Below are 18,889 nucleotides of genomic sequence, written 5' to 3' on the forward strand. Positions count from 1 at the left end.
CTAAAAACAACCCCTTATTTTCCTTCCCAAAAACAGAGATTCTGGAAATTTTTTAGATTATTCAAAATTTTCTTTAAAATTTTACCTTCACAAAAAAGGGAGATGATTCAAACTTGAGTAATATAGAATTTGATTCTCTGTCACTCTATTATACTCACTTGTGTATTGAAATATAATTGAAAAATTATAGACAATTGCGAAGTAATTACCTGTCTAAGCGTTTTTCTTTCTGGAGAAAGATAAAGAATGAAGGATACCGATAAAGAAATAGCCGGGATATCGGGAATTTACCAAAATAACATTGCTTTCAGAAAAGCCGAGACAGAGCCCAATGGAATGTCTGTCATGGATGTCAAAAATTGTCTTTATCAATTATGTTAATTATATCTTATCAGCTTTTTAATTTAAGTCACGAACATAAACCTTAGCTAAATTGTGTAATAACAAAATATAAACTTCGATTTTCCTTTTCCTGATTAGGCATAGATCCCTCATTAGTAGTGTGCTATTCTGTATTTATCTTTGAGGAAAATATTTTTACTGCAGAAACTTAATATTGAATTCTATTAAGTTCTTAATAAATATTTCAATCAAAGACGCTATGAAATATTTATGGGAATCTGCATTCATACTATCATTCTTACGAGTTTATTAAAGCTGGTTCTTTAAAACAAAACTGACATTTTGTAAATGACACTACATATAAATAGTGTGACCAGCTATAGTGTATACAGGATATAAAGCAAACCATATCTACTTTGTGTGAAGTCTAAACATGTTTTTATTTACAAAAAGCTTGTGCATCAATTTTCAATTTCTTCAAATATCAAATTTAAACATATTGGTTTCCTTGCAATGTCCGCCCCTAATCGCACTTTTTCAAAAAATAAAATAAAAATCTGTCTACGGGCGAGTACAGAACTTTGACATATCAAAGTAAGATGTAGGGTTGCTGTCTTGTATAACCATTTTTCAATGTTGCTCTTTTACTTTACTTTTTAATTGAATATAGGCCTGAATGTAACAGCCTTTCTCACGTTTATTCAAAATCTCATGGCAGTTTTAAGGACCTTTTTTATTTTGAATATAATTCAGTACCAGTAAGTAATGTTAAAGATCCTGTAACACAATTTTTCATGGTTTTACTTCATAAATATGATGCTCAAATTAAGATTTGTAAACACTGTAAGCTCCAATAAGCATTATTTACAAAGATATTACCGAATTTAACATTTCTTGTAAAGAAAGGGTGGTAATTAGAAATTTAATTTCTATAAATTCTAAGTCAAATTTTCCAATAAGAAATAAATGCATATAATTTATTGATTAAATATAATGTGACGAATTTTTGCAGTACACATTTGACATATTCTTTGATGTTTGAAAACTGTTTTATTTGCATAATTATGTACAAATATAATATGTTTGCAAGTGTGGTATACACAGAGGGGCCTCCGTGGCCGAGTGGCTAAAGTCGCTGACTTAAGATCACAGGTCCCTCACCACTGTGGGTTCGATCCTCACTCGGGTCGAAATCTTTCATGTGAGGAAGCCATCCAGCTGGCTTACGGAAGGTCGGTGGTTCTACCAAGGTGCCCGCTCGTGCCTGAAATAATGCCCGGAGGGGCACCTGGGGTCTTCCTCCACCAATAAAGCTGGAAAAAATCGACGGAAAATCTCGGCGGGACGCTCTAGGATGACCCGACTTGACTGTACGGTCGTCCATATGGGCTTTCCGGCGGCGACCTTAAATAAACGCACAAAAAAAGAAAAACAAGAGGGCCATGATGGCCCTGAGGTCGCTCACCTGTATATAGGCCCCCCCAACCCCCCAACATTGCATTGCCAATTTAACAAAAGGGCTTTTATTTGCACAAACTTGGTAGACACCCATAAGAGAATGCTTCATGCTAAACATCTAAGCTCTAGCTCATTGTGCATTTAAAAAAGAAGATATTTTTTTTAAAGTTTTTACTATACACATATATTTAAAAACAATGACACCCCTGGGGCCGGGCAAGTTTTGACCCCAGGGCTTTTATTTGAACAAACGTTGTAGACACTTACTAGAAGATATTTCATGCTTAATATCTAAACTCTAGCTATTTGGGTTTTTTTCAAAGAAGATTTTAAGTTTTTGCTATACACATATAAAGAAAATCAATGACCCCCAGGGCGGGGCCAATTTTGACCCCAGGTCTTTTATTTGAACAAACTTTGTAGACACTCACAAAAAGATGTTTCATGCTTAATATCTTAACTCTAGCTATTTGGGTTTTTTGAAAGAAGATTTTTCAAGTTTTTACTATATGCATATAGGGAAAATCAATGACCCCCGGGGCGGGGCCAATTTTGACCCCAGGGCTTTTATTTGAACAAACTTGGTAGACACTTATTAGAACATGTTTCATGCTAAATATCTTAGCTCTAATTCTTTTGGTTCTTTAAAAGAAGATTTTTTAAGTTTTTACTATATGCACATAGGGAAAATCAATGACCCCCCCGGGGCGGGGCCAATTTTGACCCCAGGGCTTTTATTTGAACAAACTTTGTAGACACCCATTAGAACATGTTTCATGCTAAATATCTTAGCTCTAGCTCTTTGGGTTCTTTAAAAGAAGATTTTTTAAGTTTTTACTATATGCATAAAGGGAAAATCAATGACCCCCCGGGGCGGGGCCAATTTTGACCCCAGGGCTTTTATTTGAACAAACTTGGTAGACACTCACTAGAAGATGTTTCATGCCAAATATCTTAGCTCTAGCTCTTATGGTTTTTAAAAGAAGATATCTAAAGTTTTTTCTTTCGGTTGCCATGGCAACCAGAGTTCTGCATGGAATAAAATTCTTTGAATAATTTTTAAAAGTGACCACCAAAGGAACATTCCTGTGAAGTTTGGATGAAATTGGCTTAGTGGTTTATGAGGAGATGTCATATAAAGTAAAAGTTAACGGACGGACGACGGACGGACGACGGACGGACGGACGGACGCCGGACGAAAGGCGATCACAAAAGCTCACCCTGTCACTTTGTGACAGGTGAGCTAAAAAGGTATACACAGTAACAGTATTAATCACAAAATATACATGATCTTTAAGATGATCGATCAAAGAAATAGAACTTCGTCGTCTGCAAATATATTGTTCAAAAGTATTGATTTACCTGAAATTGAGTGTCAGTTATACACATGGCCATTTAAACTAGAATTCCCCAGGTGGTGTTTATTTTTTAATGTCGCATGTTCTTTACTGTAACTTTAAACAACAGACAAAACTTCAAAACATACAAATCGCTTTATTATTTTAACTGCTGTGTTGCATAGAAAACAAATGTCTCTCTGATTTAATGAAGTAACATAGATGCCCTACTGGTAAAAATAGACCGTACTGGGCAAAATTTTAAAAGGGCCGGATAACTGCTGGGGGCCGGAAACTGCTAGGAAACCAGTAGAACTTCTTTAATTTTAATAATATATAGATCTTAAAATATTTCTATGTTAACTTTAAATCAGTATATCGGTCGTTTATATTTCAACCTAATCATTATTAAAATATATTTGAAGTATCATGAACACACACTTATCTAATCTCACAGTTAATTTACCCACCACAAAATGGGGGGGGGGGGCTATAATGGATTCTCTTTGTCATGTCGGTCGGTCGGTCCGTCCGTCTCCATGTTCGTGTCCACTCTATAAATCCTATACCAATTGAAGGATTTTCTTTAAACTTGGCTCAAATGTTCACCTCAAGAAAAGGGATGTGCAGAACCCATGTTGCCCATGTGTCAGCTCAAGGTCAAGGTCACAATTGAAGGTTAAGTATCAAACAATCAAATATTAGACAGTATGTCATGTCCGCTCTGTAAGTCCTACACTAATTTAAAGATTTTCTTAAACTGGGCTCAAATGTTTACCTCAACAAGGGGATGTGCAGAACCCATGTTGCCAATGTGTCAGCTCAAAGTCAATGTCACAATTGAAGGTAAAATATCAAACAATCAAATATTAGACAGTATTCCGTGTCCGCTCTGTAAGTCCTATACTAATTGAAAGATTTTCTTCAAACTTGGCGCAAATGTTCACCTCAACAAGGGGATGTGCAGAACCCATATTGCCAAAGAGTCAAGGCCAAGGTCACAATTCAAGGTCAAATATAAAACAATCAAATAATAGACCGTTTGTCGTGTCTGCTCTGTAAGTCCTACATTTTCTTCAATCTTGACTCAAATGTTCACCTCAACAAGGCCATGTGCAGAACCCATGTTACCCTTTTACCGGCTTAAGGTCAAGGTCACACTTGAAGGTAAAATATATCCTTAAATTTTAACATGTATTTGAATATTTCTGAAACTAGAAAAGGTATTTGCTTTAAACTCAAATATATATGAAGTGTCAATATTAAGATATGCTGGTTAAGTTTCATAACTCTGTATTGCATTTTAACAAAGTTATGTCCCTTTTAAAGTCTCTTCAAATTTACATACAATCAAATATTAGACAATATGTCGTGTTCGCTCTATAAATTCCATACTAATGGAAGAGTTATTTCAAACTTTACTAAAATGTTCACCTCAACAAAGTTAGGTGCAGAATCCATGTTAACTTTGTGCCGGCTAAAGGTCAAGGTTACACTTGAAGGTCAAAAAGTGACTTAGAAAATGTTCTTAAATTTAAACATGTACTTCAATATTTCTGAAACTAGCACAGGTATTTGCTTGAAATTTGAAAGATATATGAGGTATCACAAATAAGATATGCAGGTCAGGTTTCATAAATCTGTATTGGATTTTGACAAAGTTATGCCCCTTTTGAAGTCTTTGAATTTACATACAATCAATACCAGACAATATGTCATGTCCGCTCTATAAATTATTTACTAACTTTACTCAAATGTTCACCCAAACTAGGCCATGTGCAGCACTCATCTTACTCTTTTGCCAGTTTAAGGTCAAGGCCACACTTGAAGGCCAAAAATTGACTTAGAAAGTGTTCAGTACATTTGAAAAATGAAACGTTATTTTTAACTGTTACAAACATGATTTGACAATATATATTTATACTATTACCAGTACAATTAGTCTTTTTTCACCAAATTGAATGATAATTCCTTTTTAACCAGGTTTTCCGAAGGAAAAAACTGGTTATTAGATTGAGGTATGTCGGCGGGCGGGCGGTCGGGCGGGCGGGCGGACGGGCGGGCGGGCGCGACGGGCGGGCGGGCGTAAACAATTTCTTCTGTGCGCAACTCCTCCTACATTTCTGAACGGATTTTGACCAAACTTTCACAGAAGCTTTGTCATCAAGTGCCCTGGCGCATATTGTCGGGGTTTTGCGATTAGATAATATTTGACCTAATTATGGCCCTTTGTTTTTTTTTCCTTATATAAAATATATAGTGAACAATTTCTTCTGTGCGCAACTCCTCCTACATTTCTCAACGGATTTTGACCCAAACTTTCTCAGAAGCTTTGTCATCAAGTGCCCTGTCACATATTGCCAGGGTTTTGCAATTGGTATATATATTTGACCTAATTATGGCCCTTTGTTTTTTTTTTCCTTACATAGAATATATAGTGAACAATTTCTTCTGTGCGCAACTCCTCCTACATTTCTCAACGGATTTTGACCAAACTTTCTTAGAAGCTTTGTTATCAAGTGCCTTGACCTAATTATGGCCCTTTGTTTTTTTTCCTTATATAAAATATATAGTGAACAATTTCTTCTGTGCGCAACTCCTCCTACATTTCTCAACGGATTTTGACCAAACTTTCTCAGAAGCTTTGTCATCAAGTGCCCTGTCACATATTGCCAGGGTTTTGCAATTGGTTATATATTTGACCTAATTATGGCCCTTTGTTTTTTTTTCCTTATACAGAATATATAGTGAACAATTTCTTCTGTGCGCAACCTCCTCCTACATTTCTCAACGGATTTTGACCAAACTTTCTTAGAAGCTTTTTGTTATCAAGTGCCTGGCACATATTGTCGGGGTTTTGTGATTGGAATAATATTTGACCGAATTATGGCCCTTTGTATATTTTTTTCCTTATACAGAATATATAGAGAACAATTTCTTCTGTGCTCAAACTCCTCCTACATTTCTCAACGGATTTTGACCAAACTTTCTTAGAAGCTTTGTTATCAAGTGCCTGGCACATATTGTTGGGGTTTTGTGATTGGATAATATTTGACCGAATTATGGCCCTTTGTATATATTTTTTCCTTATACAGAATATATAGTGAACAATTTCTACAGTGCGCAACTTCTCCTACATTTCTCAATGGATTTTGACCAAACTTTCACAGAAGCTTTGTCATCAAAGTGCCCTGGCGCTCACTAAATTCCTAATTGTTTCTCCCAAGACATCATTCAAGTATTTTTTTTAAAATTGTGAACATACTTTTCTTGATATCGCACAAAACACCACACGCCAATATTGTTGACAAAAGAAAATGACAAGAGACGCATAAAATGCAAAAATTAAGCAAAAATAAAGTACTGTTTACCTTTCTAAAATATTTGGGAAAAAAAGGCGAATAGACAACATAAAATTTCTCAATCATTTTTGTTTGAGGAATATTAAAAAAGCCATAATTCCTCCTAAAAGTTCAATTAAAAACAAATGCCCCTTCATGACAAAGCTTCTGTGAAATATTTTGCTGAAAACCTGGTTGCATCGCATTGCGATGTTCCTTGTTATGTATATGTATTTGTGCCACTAAAGTTATTCCCATATTTAACCACATTTCCAAGTTGTCTTCTGTCAAGGACATTGGTGGGGTATGAATCACATTCAGCGATAGTTCTAGTTGATTTTTTTCTGATATTCTATGATTGTATCAAATATATCGAACATGGACTAAGCCATAAAAGATTCAAGGAATTCCTGAAGTCAAAGGCAAAACAACCTTTGATAGAGGTGTAGTATATCTAAACATACCAATTATTTAGGAACATCATTCAAATATCCACTATTTTTTTAATCTAAATTATTTGATATTTCTATTAAACTCCCGACAGATCTAAAAGATCGGAAAAGCAGAACAATAATATTAACACTGTCCAAGGCTTCCAAAGCCTTATTTTTATAATACTGATAAACCGATTTTCAAATAACCTAAAATATTTGTTTTGTTTATTTATTAATAGATGTGGCTATGGTAAATATGTGAGAAATCAAGAAGACTAAAATGGCATCTGGAGATCCAGAAAATCGGATACATCTATTCCGTTTGCAAATTCTTATAATAGATGGAGGCCTGCTTGTATTGAGAAGTATACTTGATCAGACAATAGCTGCCAAAGGCATAACTTTAAAGACATGTCTTAATAATGAAAGGTCAAAAATTACACGATTGCATGGCAACAACGTTATCACACAGGATCAATATGACCTATTGTTCCCAATGGGCGGTCAAGAGCCAACTACAGCAGATATGGACATCACGCTTATCAGTTGCCTTCTTGCAAACCTTAAATGTTTCGGTTTGAATAAGAAATTTAAATGGAATGCGACACCTGCAGAAACCGATTTAACAGTTGAGGCAGATATATGTCGTTTGAGAAATTTCCGGAATAAAGTAAGTATGATATGACAAAAGTTGTTGATATATTTGTATGAAATCTTTTGTGTAAACATGCAAAAGAAGCAACCAGATGAACACCTCTTATACAACAATTATATTTTAAATGCTTAAACTAACGAAAAGTAAAACGGATATCTTAGTTCTGTATTAACATATTTGACAGCATGTAAGTACATGTTATTAAGAAAAGGACGTAAAATAAATTATCAATTACTTCGCGATATTTGTGGATTGCATACAATGATGATCTGAAATAATACTTAAATGTTAGTGACCTGAAACGTTATAAGTTGATTGATCTTATTTATTTAAACTTCATTGTACTTTAAGTATATTAAATATATTTTTTAGCAAATATAATTCTTTTTATTTTATCATATGTTTTGTGTCAACAATAACTTGTATACCCTTACACCTACAACTTAAAGAAGTTTGCACAATCCCTTTTCACCTAAACTTCGACAGAAACATGTTCCAGTCTATTTATACCTACGGGGCTTTTTTCTGCATTACTAAAAATTGAGTATTTATTGCAGATCTGTCATATGTCAACAACAACTGGAATAGAACAAAATGAGTTTACAACTTTGTGGAATGAAATCGAGCAGGTAAGCGTAGAGGGTTAAAACGTTGTTTCCTTCTCTTTAATACATTCCGATGCATTCGTTTGAAAATTCTACAGAGTTTTATTTAAATTTACTTTATTCCTTTGAACAAAAAAAAAATGTTTTTACTGTTTATGGTATATATACTTGTTTTCAGGGATAACTTTGTATCAACTTAAGTTTTTTACATCATATGAGTATTTTCTAAAAATATTCTTATAGATTTGTATAAAAAATATTGTCATGAATAATAAAGACATTAAAATTAGTTTGTGTCAAGGTTGTATTTATGAATATGTTTTTTTTTCTTTATTTTCTTCATCAAATTTATATAATCATAAAAATAAGTGCTCTCTTCATATGAATATCTTCAAATAGTGACCGATAAAGCAGTAATATAATACAAATAAACAAAAAGCAATAACTTGAAAATAAAATTGAAAACTGGTATAAAAACAAATGCTAAATTCACAATTCCTATCAACATTCGGTTTTTAGATACTTATTCGACAAAACACTCCCGCTCTCAATATGCATCAAAACACTTGCCGATTTCAAGTCGTGTTCTCTTGATCCAGAGGAAGAAAGAAGGATAAATGAAGAAATAAAGAAAATGCAAGGACTATGAAGCAGATGTTGATCGACTAAAACAGGAAATGGGAGACGTAAAAGAAAATGTTAATGAAGTAAAAAGTGACCTTGGTGAATATGAAAGAAAATGTTACTGAAATTAAGAGTGACCTTGATGATGTGAAAGAAAATGTAAACTGAAGTAAAGAGCGACCTTGATGACGTAAAAGATAATGTTACTGAAATTAAGAGTGACCTTGATGACGTGAAAGAAAATGTTGCTGAAGTAAAAAGTGACCTTGATATAGTGGAAGAAAATGTTGATGAAGTAAAAAGTGACCTTGATGACGTGAAAGAAAATGTTGCTGAAGTAAAGGGTCACCTTGACGACGTGCAAGAAAATGTTGCTGAACTAAAGGGTCACCTTGATGAAGTGAAAAGAAAATGTTTGCTGAAGTAAAAGAGTGACCTTGATGACGTGAAAGAAAATGTTTGCTGAAGGAAAGGGTCACCTCGATGATGTGAAAGCATTTGTTGCTGAAGTAACGGGTAACCTTGATGACGTGAAAGAAAATGTTGCTGAAGTAAGAACGGCTAACCTTGATGATGTGAAAGAAAATGTTGCTAAAGTAAAGGGTCACCTTCATGACGTGAAAGAAAATGTTGCTGAAGTAACGGGTCACATTCATGGCGTGAAAGAAAATGTTTTTGAAGTAAAGAGTGACATGGATGACGTGAAAGAAAATGTTGCTGAAGTAAAGGGTCACCTTGATGACGTTAAAGAAAATGTTGCTGAAGTAAAGAGTGACATGGATGTCGTAAAAGGAAATATTACTGAAGTAAAGAATGACCTTGATGACGTAAAGGGAATAGATATAATAAAAGTACAGGAAGACCTTGAAGAGGTCGCAAAAGACGACACAGACAGGTGGGTTATTTCATGAATTTATGACTAAAGTACAAGAGTACGAAAAGCGCTTACAATACATGTATATAATTTATAATAAAATACTTGTGTCCATCTATCTTTGCATCTTTGACAGCACACTGAAAATAAATTCTATTTGAAAAGAGATATTTCCATTTATCAAACTCCTTTAATATTTCAAATTTCTTATAAGCATTAACTTATAATTCTAGATCTATTTTGTTCAATTAGCGTAGATCAATAAATTTACACAATATGTACAATGTAAATTTGTTTTTTGTTAAGTCATGAATCTGAGTAAAACTAAACATATCATTAAAAGATAGAGGAATACTAGTATTGATTTATTAATAAACTGATAAAAGTGGTTAACCACACTAAGTGAAATTATATGTATGTACATAATTATGCAAATAAAACAATTTTTCAAACATCTTAGAAATATGTAAAATATGTACTGCAAATATTTATGCACATTATATGTCATCATTTCAATATATGCATTCATTTATTATTGTAAAATTTGACGTAAACTTTATTGAAAATAAATTTCTGATTACCTGCCTTTATTTACATGAAATGTAAAATTCGGTAATATCTTTATAAATAATGCTTTTTGGGAGCCTACAATATTGATCAATCATATTGATGATTTAAAACCATAAAAAATTATGTTACAGGATCAGTAAGTCAACATTTAATCCGTTGGATCTGCCTATTACGAGTACTTAAAGATTACCTTTACTTAAAAAAAAGCCACCACCGGTAGGGGCAACGCTAGACTTTTTGCAATTTCAAAAAGCAAACAAATTAACAATTCTTACAAGAAAAGTAAAAAGAAAAAAATTGTCTTTTTTTAATTTTACTAGGTCTTGCCTAGTCACACTTGTTGTTTTGTCCAAGCATGAATCCATTCCATAAATAGATGACAAACTTAAGAAAATATAATCAAAATTCAATCATTTGAAGGTCAATGCAATATAAATATCAAGGTCATATCTTATTTTTTTGCATGTAAATGTTTGGTCACAAGTATTGTTTTGTCCGTATAAGAAACAAAACCGTAACATAATTAACTATTATGGAAAATTAATCGAAATTTAATTATTTGATCTTGACATTCAATGTCATTCTAAGCTCAAGGTCAAGGTCAGTTCAACCTTTTAGAATGTCTTGTCCAAAAGATTGTTTTATCCGAGTATGAAAACAATCCATCTATTAATTACAAAGTTACAGCCAATAGTGGCGATAAACGGTGAAAATGAAATAATTTGACCTTAAAGGTCATGGTAACACATTAGTCAAGGTTAAGTTTGAGATTGAAATACACGAAGGTGCTAACCTAAAAGATGTGTTTTTATACGAAGTTCATCCATTTATAAATTAAAAAAAGTTTAGCCAGTTACAAATTACAGAAACAAGAGGGCCATGATGACCCTGAAATCGCTCGCCTGAATATAAAAACGCTCCATGACAAGGAACAAGTAATATTGTAAACTATAAAAAAAGCAATTATAAAATCTAAATCTTGAACTGATAAATAAGCATCTGAAATAGTGCAAATGTAAAAACTATACTGGTTGCTATAGCTGAGGTAAAGCTAAGTTTCAAAAGATGTGTACATAAGGAAAATCAAAGAATTTTGACCAACTTGTTACAGGTATTATTATTATGCCCCTACTTCAAAGAAGAGGAGGTATATTGCTTTGCATTTGTCTGTCGGTCTGTCCGTCGGTCCGTAGAGCAATTGGTTTCCAAGTGATTACTAAAGAACGCTTAGGCCTAGGGAACTTCAAACTTCGTATGATGATTGGTCATGACAAACCGATGACCCCTATTGATTTTTGGGTCAAAGGTCAAGGTCACATTGACCTTGTTAGTAAAAATGGTTTCCGATAAATAACTTAAAAAAAACATTGGCCTAGGAATTTCATCTTGGAAAAATGATTGGTCAGATGACCCCTAATTGATTTTGGGGTCAAGAGGTCAAAGGTAAAGGTCACGTTGACCTTTGTAAGTAAAAACGGTTTCCAATTACGTGTAATAACTAAATAACGCTTAGAAACTAGGAACTTCAAACTTCGTATGATGATTGGTCATGATAAGTAGATGCCCCTATTGATTTTGGGGCAAGAGGTCAAAGGTCAAGGTCACATTGCCTTGTTTATTAAAAACCCGTGTCCGATCAATAACTAATGAACGCTAACACCTAGGAACTTTAAACTTGGTATGATGATAGATCATTACAAGCAGATTCCCCCGTATTGATTTTTGGGGTTAAGGGGTCAAAGATGAAGGTCACATTGACCTTGTAGGTAAAAACGGTTTTCCGATCAATAACTAGAGAACTCTTAGGCCTAGGAACTTTAAATCACGGTATAATGATTGTTCATGACCAGCAGATGACCCCCTATTGATTTTGAGGTCAAAGGTCTAGGTCACATTGACCTAAGGGATAAAATAAACAGTTTCCGATCAATAAATGAAGAACGTTGAGGACTACGAACTTCAAACTTTGGTAATATGATTGCTCATGGACCAGGAAAAGGACCCCTATTGATTTTGGGGTTAAGGGTTCAAAGTTCAAGGTCATATTTATCTTGTTGGTAAAAACGGCTAACAATCATTAACTTGACATCACCCATGATTTGTTGGCCCCCAAACTTCGTAGGTGCATAAGACTTGACAATAAGATGGACCCTTATTGATTTTGGGGTCAAGGAGTCAAAGGTCAAGTTCATATTAACCTTGTAGTTGAAACGGGTTTCGATCAATAACTTTACAAGCCCATAGCTGCTGGCCCTCAAACTTTGAAGGTGCATTGGTCTTGGCCAGTAGATGACCCCTTTGATTTTGGGGTCAAGGGGTCGTCAGTGTCATATTGACTTTGTACTTAAAAATGGTTTCCGATAAATAACTAAAAAAACATTGGCCTAGGAATTTCATCTTGGAAAAATGATTGGTCAGATGACCCCTATTGATTTTGGGGTCAAGAGGTCAAAGGTCACGTTGACCTTGTAAGTAAAAACGTTTCAGATTACGTGTAAATAACTAAATAACGCTTAGACCTAGGAACTTCAAACTTCGTAATGATGATTGGTCATGACAAGTAGATGACCCCTATTGATTTTGGGGTCAAGAGGTCAAAGGTCAAGGTCACATTGCCTTGTTATTAAAAACCGTGTCCGATCAATAACTAATGAACGCTAACACCTAGGAACTTTAAAACTTGGGATGATGATTGATCATTACAAGCAGATGCCCCTATTGGATTTTAGGGGTTAAGGGGTCAAAGATGAAGGTCACATTGACCTTGTAGGTAAAATCGGTTTCCGATCAATAACTAGAGAACTCTTAGGCCATGAAACTTTAATCACGGGTATATGGGGAAAAAAAATGATTGTTCATTGACCAGCAGATGACCCCTATTAATTTTGAAGGTCAAAGGTCTTAGGTCACATTGACCTAAGGGGATAAAAAAAACAGTTTCCGATCAATAAATAAAAGAACGTTTGAGGACTGCGAACTTCAAACTTAGTAATATGATTTGCTCATAACCAGGAAAAGGACCCCTATTGATTTTGGGGTTAAGGGGTCAAAGTTCAAGGTCATATTTATCTTGTTGGTAAAAAACGGGCTAACAATCATTAACTTGACATCCATGATTTGTTGGCCCCCCAAACTTCGTAGGTGCCATAAGACTTGACAATAAGATGACCCTTATGATTTTGGGTCAAGGAGTCAAAAGGTCAAGTTCCATTAACCTTGTAGTTGAAAACGGGTTTCGATCAATAACTTGACAAGCCCATAGCTGCTGGCCCTCAATATTTGAAGGTGCATTGGTCTTGGCCAGTAGATGACCCCTTTTTGTTTTTTAGGGTCCAAGGGGTTGTCAGTGTCATATTGACTTTGTACTTTAAAAATGGTTTCTGACCAAACAACTCCAACAACTCAAGAAGTTGGCCTTTGTTGATATTTTTATATTTAATTTTTTTAAAAGCATTTTTCGTATACCACATTTTGAAGGTCTTATTAATATATAAAAACTTGGCTGCCATTAATGAGGCCTACATGATTCATAAAATGTAATGCATATATTATTTGGTAAAATTTGTAATCACTTAAATTGCTGCTATGCGGTCACAATAATTATTACCCTTGTGACTAGCTTTTTCATGACCAGTAGATAACCCTTATTGATTTTTTGTTCACTAGGTCAGAAGTCATGCATAATAACCTGAATCACATGACTAATTGGCTGCCGATAGGGCATAACATGTTTTACAAAAGCATATTCTTGGTTGAAACAAAACTAGAGGATGTTTCATGCTAATGTGGATATTTTAAAAGAAGAATTTATTAAGTTTTTACTACATTCGTAGAGAAAATTTTAATGGCCTTTCTGGGCGGGGCCCAATTTTGACCCCTGGCTTTTATGGTAGACATTCACTTGAAGACGCTTTCATTATTTATATTGTTAGCTTTAGCTTTTTGTTTTTTTAGCCTCACCTAGCATATGCCTCAGGGTGAGCTATTAGGATCACTCTTCGTCCGTCGTCCGTCGTACGTCCGTCCGTCGTCCGTCGTACGTTGTCCGCTTCACACTTTTTCAAACGACATCTCCTCTGAACCATAAGGCAGATCATAATGAAACTTCACAGAGGATGTTCCTTGTGTGAAGCCTTAACAAAGTTGTTCAAAGAATTCCATTCCGATGCAGAACTCTGGTTGCCATGGCAACCAAAAGAAAAAACTTTAAACATCTTCTTCTAGAAAACCCAAAGAGCTAGAGCTTAGATATTTGGCATGAAACATCTTCTAGTGAGTGTCTACCAAGATTGTTCAAATAAAAATCCCTGGGGTCAAGAAAAATTGGCCCCGCCCGAGGGGGTTGATTGATTTTCCCTATATGCATATAGTAAAAAACTTTAAAAAAATCTTCTTTTTAAAGAACCCAAAGAGCTAGAGCTAAGATATTAAGCATGAAACATCTTCTAATGAGTGTATACCAAGATTATTCAAATAAAAGCCCTGGGGTCAAAATTGGCCCCGTCCCAGGGGGTCATTGATTTTCCCTATATGCATATAGTAAAAACTTAAAAAAATCTTCTTCTAAAAAAACGAAAGAGCTAGAGCTTAGATATTTGGCATGAAACATGTTTCTAATGGATGTCTACCAAGTTTTGTTCAAATAAAAGCCCTGGGGTCAAAATTGGCCCCGCCCCTGGGGGTCATTGATTTTCCCTATATGCATATACTAAAAACTTAAAAAAAAATTCTTTTAAAGAACCCAAAGAGCTAGAACTAAGATATTTAGCATGAAACATCTTCTAATCGTGTCTACCAAGATTGTTCAAATAAAAGCCCCTGGGGTCAAAATTGGCCCGCCCCAGGGGGTCATTGATTTTCCTTATATGCATATAGTAAAAACTTAAAAAAATCTTCTTCTAAAAAACCCAAAGAGCTAGAGCTTAGACATTTGGCATTTAATATGTTCTAATGGATGTCTACCAAGTTTGTTCAAATAAAAGCCCTGGGGTCAAAATTGGCCCCGCCCCAGGGGGTCATTGATTTTTCCTATATGCATATAGTAAAAACATAAAAAAAATCTTCTTTTAAATACCCAAAGAGCTAGACCTAAGATATTAAGCATGAAACATCTTCTAATAAGTGTCTACCATGATTATTCAAATAAAAGCCCTGGGGTCAAAATTGGCCCCGCCACAGGGGGTCATTGATTTTCCCTATATGCATATAGTAAAAACTTAAAAAAGTCTTCTTCTAAAAAACCCAAAGAGCTAGAGCTTAGATATTTGGCGTAAAACATGTTCTAATGGATGTCTACCAAGTTTGTTCAAATAAAAGCCCTGGGGTCAAAATTGGCCCAGCCCCAGGGGGTCATTGATTTTCCCTATGTGCATATAGTAAAAACTCAAAAAAATCTTCTCTTAAAGAACCCAAAGAGCTAGAGCTAAGATATTAAGCATGAAACATCTTCTTATCAGTGTCTACCAAGTTTGTTTAAATAAAAGCCCTGGGGTCAAAATTGGCCCCGCCCCACGGGGTCATTGATTTTCCCTATATGCATATAGTAAAAACTTAAAAATAATTCTTTTAAAGAACCCAAAGAGCTAGAGCTAAGATATTTAGCATGAAACATATTCTAATGGGTGTCTACTAAATTTGTTCAAATAAAAGCCCTGGGGTCAAAATTGGCCCTGTCCCAGGGGTTATTGATTTTCCCTATATACATAGAGTAAAAAGTTAAAAATCTTCTATTAAAGAACCAAAAGAGCTAGAGCTAAGATATTTAGCATGAAACATGTTCTAATAGATGTTTACCAAGTTTGTTCAAATAAAAGCCCTTGGGTCAAAATTGGCCCTGCCAGGGAGAGGGGGGAGGGGGCAAAAGTCATTGTTATTCATTATTTGTGTATAGTAAAAACTTAACATCATGAAATATCTTTTAATGGGTGTCTTCCAAGTTTGTTCAAATAAAAGTCCTTTGGTTTAAACTGGCCTGGCCCTGGGGGCCTATGTTCAGGTGAGCGACCCCAGGGCCATCATGGCCCTCTTGTTTAAAGAAGGTGTTTAAAGGTTTCACGAAATACATATCAGGAAAATCAATTGCCCCCGTAGCGTGGCCAATTTTGACCCAGCAAATTGGTAGACACTCACTAGAAGATGTTTCATACCAAATATCTAAGCTTTAGCTCTTTGGGTTCGTTGAAAGAAGATTTCTTTTCTTTCTGTTGCCATGGCAACCAGAGTTCTGCATGGAATTAAATTCTTTGAACAATTTTCAAAGGTTATCACCAAAGGAACATTCCTGTGAAGTTTGGATGAAATTGGCTTCGTAGTTTATGAAAAGATATCGTTTTAAATTGACGGACGGACGAGAAAAACTCGAGCTAAAATGGCAAATAATAATTTAACTGCTGAACTATATAAGCTAAGTTCATCGTGAAGGATTTGAGTTTTTTAAGTAAACATTTTACAAAAATGAATACTGACCCTTTTTTCTATATATGGTAATAATCAATTTAATATCAAACGACTAATATAATATAGATTGATTACATGGGTTTCTTTTTATTAGCAGAGAGAGGGAGAGGAGAAGACTTTCCAATACAAACAGAGGAGGAAAAATACCAAACTCGCAAAAAGGGTAAGTTAATAGTGTTGTACGTTAAGGTTTGAAGTATTGTCCAGAAGCAGAATGTTGAAAATAATGGAAGTCACTGTTTAAAGGACATATACTTTCTTATTAATAATATACCGGTACATATATTTTTATAGAAACAGACAACATTATTCTGTCTTGGCCGATGCAATGCTAGAGGGCGTGATCAGTAGCTTGCAGTTACCACTACCGTCCATGAACAGGCTAAATCAAACCAAGTCTGCATCATTTTCGTGTCCACCATGTTGGATTTTTTTTAAAGATTCTGTTTTCCTCAAATTTGTATGCATGTTTGTGCTACGTTATTTCCTTCTATTTGATCTGATTTTACTTAAGATTTTCCTCAATCTTTTCGGGACTAATAAAACCCCAAGAATTGTTTAGATTAATCTTAAGTGCAGAAATATCAAGTTTTATTAATTAATACTATCGAATTCTCTACATTAAATATACAACATTGCCACATTAAATTATTAAAGGTAAATTATTATCTTTGATTCAAAACCTTTTGCAAGAGAAAATATTATTTTCTTGCTTTTATTCAATGAAGGCTTTCTATACGAAATGCAAAATCATTAAACAATATACACTCAGGACTTGTGACCAAGTTTTATTAGATAACATTTCTGTCAAGTTTGGTTACATATTATAGGCAGTTGGAACTAATTGTGCACCCCTGATAGCTGATTTATTTGATGTTGTTACGAGAGGGATTTTATGTTAATTCTCTTTCCTATTTCACAAGAGGAAGTTATACATGCATTTAATAACACTTCCCGCAATCTCCGACGCACTGATCTTCCGTTACAGAACATCACAACATTTTAGTCAAGATTTTTGAAGACATGAATTTTTTCAACTCTGAAATATATTTCAAAAAGTAAACACTGTTTTGCTAATGTTTCAAAATCGTTAGGTGTTAGATGTGAACTAAAATAAAAAAGATAATTTCGGCAACATAAATATTATGAAATAATTTTTAATATCGCACCGTTTATTTAAAAAAAACAATAGCCGCTTTCAAAAGAGAAATCATTCAAGTAATTAATTATTTCGATTGTACACTTAACAAAAATGATTTCTTTCAATCATAACGACAGACTTCACAACGGTAGCGTACCTACTGATACGTCAATACGAGCGGCAGAGTTTGAAAAAATAATAATAATCAAAAATGAAATCTATAATTTGATATTCGTAGCTGCTAATTGATTCTGTAGGAATGCTTTTATGTTGTTACCTTGATCGAATATAACATAACATAACATAGCATAAATTTTATTTAACATAAAATTGTAAACATACAATTTATAGTCAAATCATATTCTGTATAGTGTAAAGTGTTACAAGTTACAATTAGCCGAGAAGTATTGTTAACCAGTATGAACAAATGTTATGATATATGTAACAGAGTTTGCATAAGAAATACTTATACATGTAAGAAACAAATGTACTTAAACAAAGAAAAAAAAAATTGTTAACGTTGCCGAGAAGTATTGTTGACAAATATAAACAAAGGTTACGACATAATTGCATAAAAATACTTATGCATGTACACAGTAGAACGAGATTTGTTCACGTGCCGAGAATTATTGGTGACAAGTATAAACATAAATACACTTAAATATGTAAGAAGCTAAGTAGAAAGATATTTGTTAACGTTATATCATATCGATATCCACAAATCAAACGGCAATTATAATATTTCTAAGATGACATAACCGTTGTATATGTACTTATCATTTATTGTCGTAGTTATCTCCCATTTACTTGTAATCATAAGAAAAAAGTATGTTATCGGATATTAAAATCTTAAGTTATGTCCTCTCTTTAAATGCGTAGTACATATAACTTGCCAGATTATTAATTGATTTGATATTTGTGCTTGTCATTAGTGTTTCGAATTTCTGCATTGAAGGCCATCTACAAAAATATGGTTTAAAAAACTTTCTACGTAAATTGTAATATTTCGGGCATATTAATAAGAAATGGTATTCTGTCTCTACTAAATTTAA

General features: G+C 34.1%; 1 protein-coding gene and 1 long non-coding RNA gene across 2 annotated transcripts; one reads left to right on the top strand and one right to left on the bottom strand.

Moving 5' to 3' along the window:
• Positions 1–5,223: 5,223 nt before the first annotated feature.
• LOC132742558 (uncharacterized) lies at positions 5,224–6,316 on the bottom strand. The gene is made up of 3 exons (XR_009627442.1): positions 6,090–6,316; positions 5,667–5,909; positions 5,224–5,352 (listed from the first exon to the last, which is right to left on the bottom strand). It is a non-coding gene; the product is annotated as an uncharacterized LOC132742558 (long non-coding RNA).
• Positions 6,317–7,155: 839 nt separating this feature from the next.
• LOC132742559 (E3 ubiquitin-protein ligase DZIP3-like) lies at positions 7,156–8,822 on the top strand. Its single transcript, XM_060730997.1, has 3 exons — positions 7,156–7,582; positions 8,125–8,196; positions 8,692–8,822. The coding sequence occupies exons 1-3, from the start codon at positions 7,193–7,195 to the stop codon at positions 8,764–8,766; spliced, it is 537 nt and encodes a 178-aa protein (XP_060586980.1). The 5' UTR covers positions 7,156–7,192; the 3' UTR covers positions 8,767–8,822.
• Positions 8,823–18,889: the final 10,067 nt, after the last annotated feature.

This window comes from Ruditapes philippinarum, unplaced genomic scaffold, assembly GCF_026571515.1.
Source record: "Ruditapes philippinarum isolate M1 unplaced genomic scaffold, ASM2657151v2 ctg16931_1_1_1_1, whole genome shotgun sequence".
Lineage (NCBI taxonomy): Eukaryota > Metazoa > Mollusca > Bivalvia > Venerida > Veneridae > Ruditapes > Ruditapes philippinarum.

Coding starts and splice junctions, on each gene's coding strand:
- LOC132742559 (XM_060730997.1), top strand. CDS start 7,193: ATGGCATCTGGAGATCCAGAAAATCGGATACATCTATTCCGTTTGCAA. Junction 7,583..8,124: donor TGAGAAATTTCCGGAATAAA/GTAAGTATGATA, acceptor TATTTATTGCAG/ATCTGTCATATGTCAACAAC. Junction 8,197..8,691: donor TGTGGAATGAAATCGAGCAG/GTAAGCGTAGAG, acceptor TTCGGTTTTTAG/ATACTTATTCGACAAAACAC.